At 47.8% G+C, this 429-nt stretch overlaps 1 protein-coding gene across 1 annotated transcript in view; it reads left to right on the top strand.

The window, feature by feature from the left end:
- Nucleotides 1–407, top strand: part of LOC107593507 (monocarboxylate transporter 9) — a 5,002-nt gene extending 4,595 nt beyond the window's left edge. Inside the window, 1 exon segment of the mRNA XM_016283244.1 lies at nucleotides 101–407. Within this exon segment, the coding sequence (XP_016138730.1) occupies nucleotides 101–285 (185 nt within the window). The 3' untranslated portion in view covers nucleotides 286–407.
- The last annotated feature ends 22 nt before the right edge of the window (nucleotides 408–429 follow it).

Below are 429 nucleotides of genomic sequence, written 5' to 3'. Positions count from 1 at the left end.
TATGTAGACAGAAGTGTACAGATCCAGAATGTTTACCTGTACAGCTACAAACAGCACAATACAGTAGGTGACTCTACCATTTGTTTTGCTGTGTCTCGAGGCTGGATTTACGACTGGATGCACTCCTACGACCTGGCGTTCTACTTCAGCGGGAGCTTCGTGCTGCTGGGAGGAGCTGGCCTTTTCCTCGCTGCCGTGTGCTGTAGGAACAACAACCAAGAGGAAACCAGCACGCCAGACACAGAATGCATCAACGACTATGACAAAGTACCAACGGTTGCCTGAAGCACGACTACAAGATGAACTGCTGTCCAGCAGATGAATCCCCACACTCCGTAATTACAAATAACTGAAGCGTACTTTACACTGAGCATATCAGATCAGCAGTGTTGGGGGTAACGCATTACAAGTAACTCGAGTTACGTAATC

Source organism: Sinocyclocheilus grahami, unplaced genomic scaffold (assembly GCF_001515645.1).
Source record: "Sinocyclocheilus grahami isolate Dianchi unplaced genomic scaffold, SAMN03320097.WGS_v1.1 scaffold172.1, whole genome shotgun sequence".
NCBI lineage: Eukaryota > Metazoa > Chordata > Actinopteri > Cypriniformes > Cyprinidae > Sinocyclocheilus > Sinocyclocheilus grahami.
The sequence above is the reverse complement of the archived record's forward strand: the minus strand, read 5'-3'. Positions and strand labels throughout refer to the sequence as shown.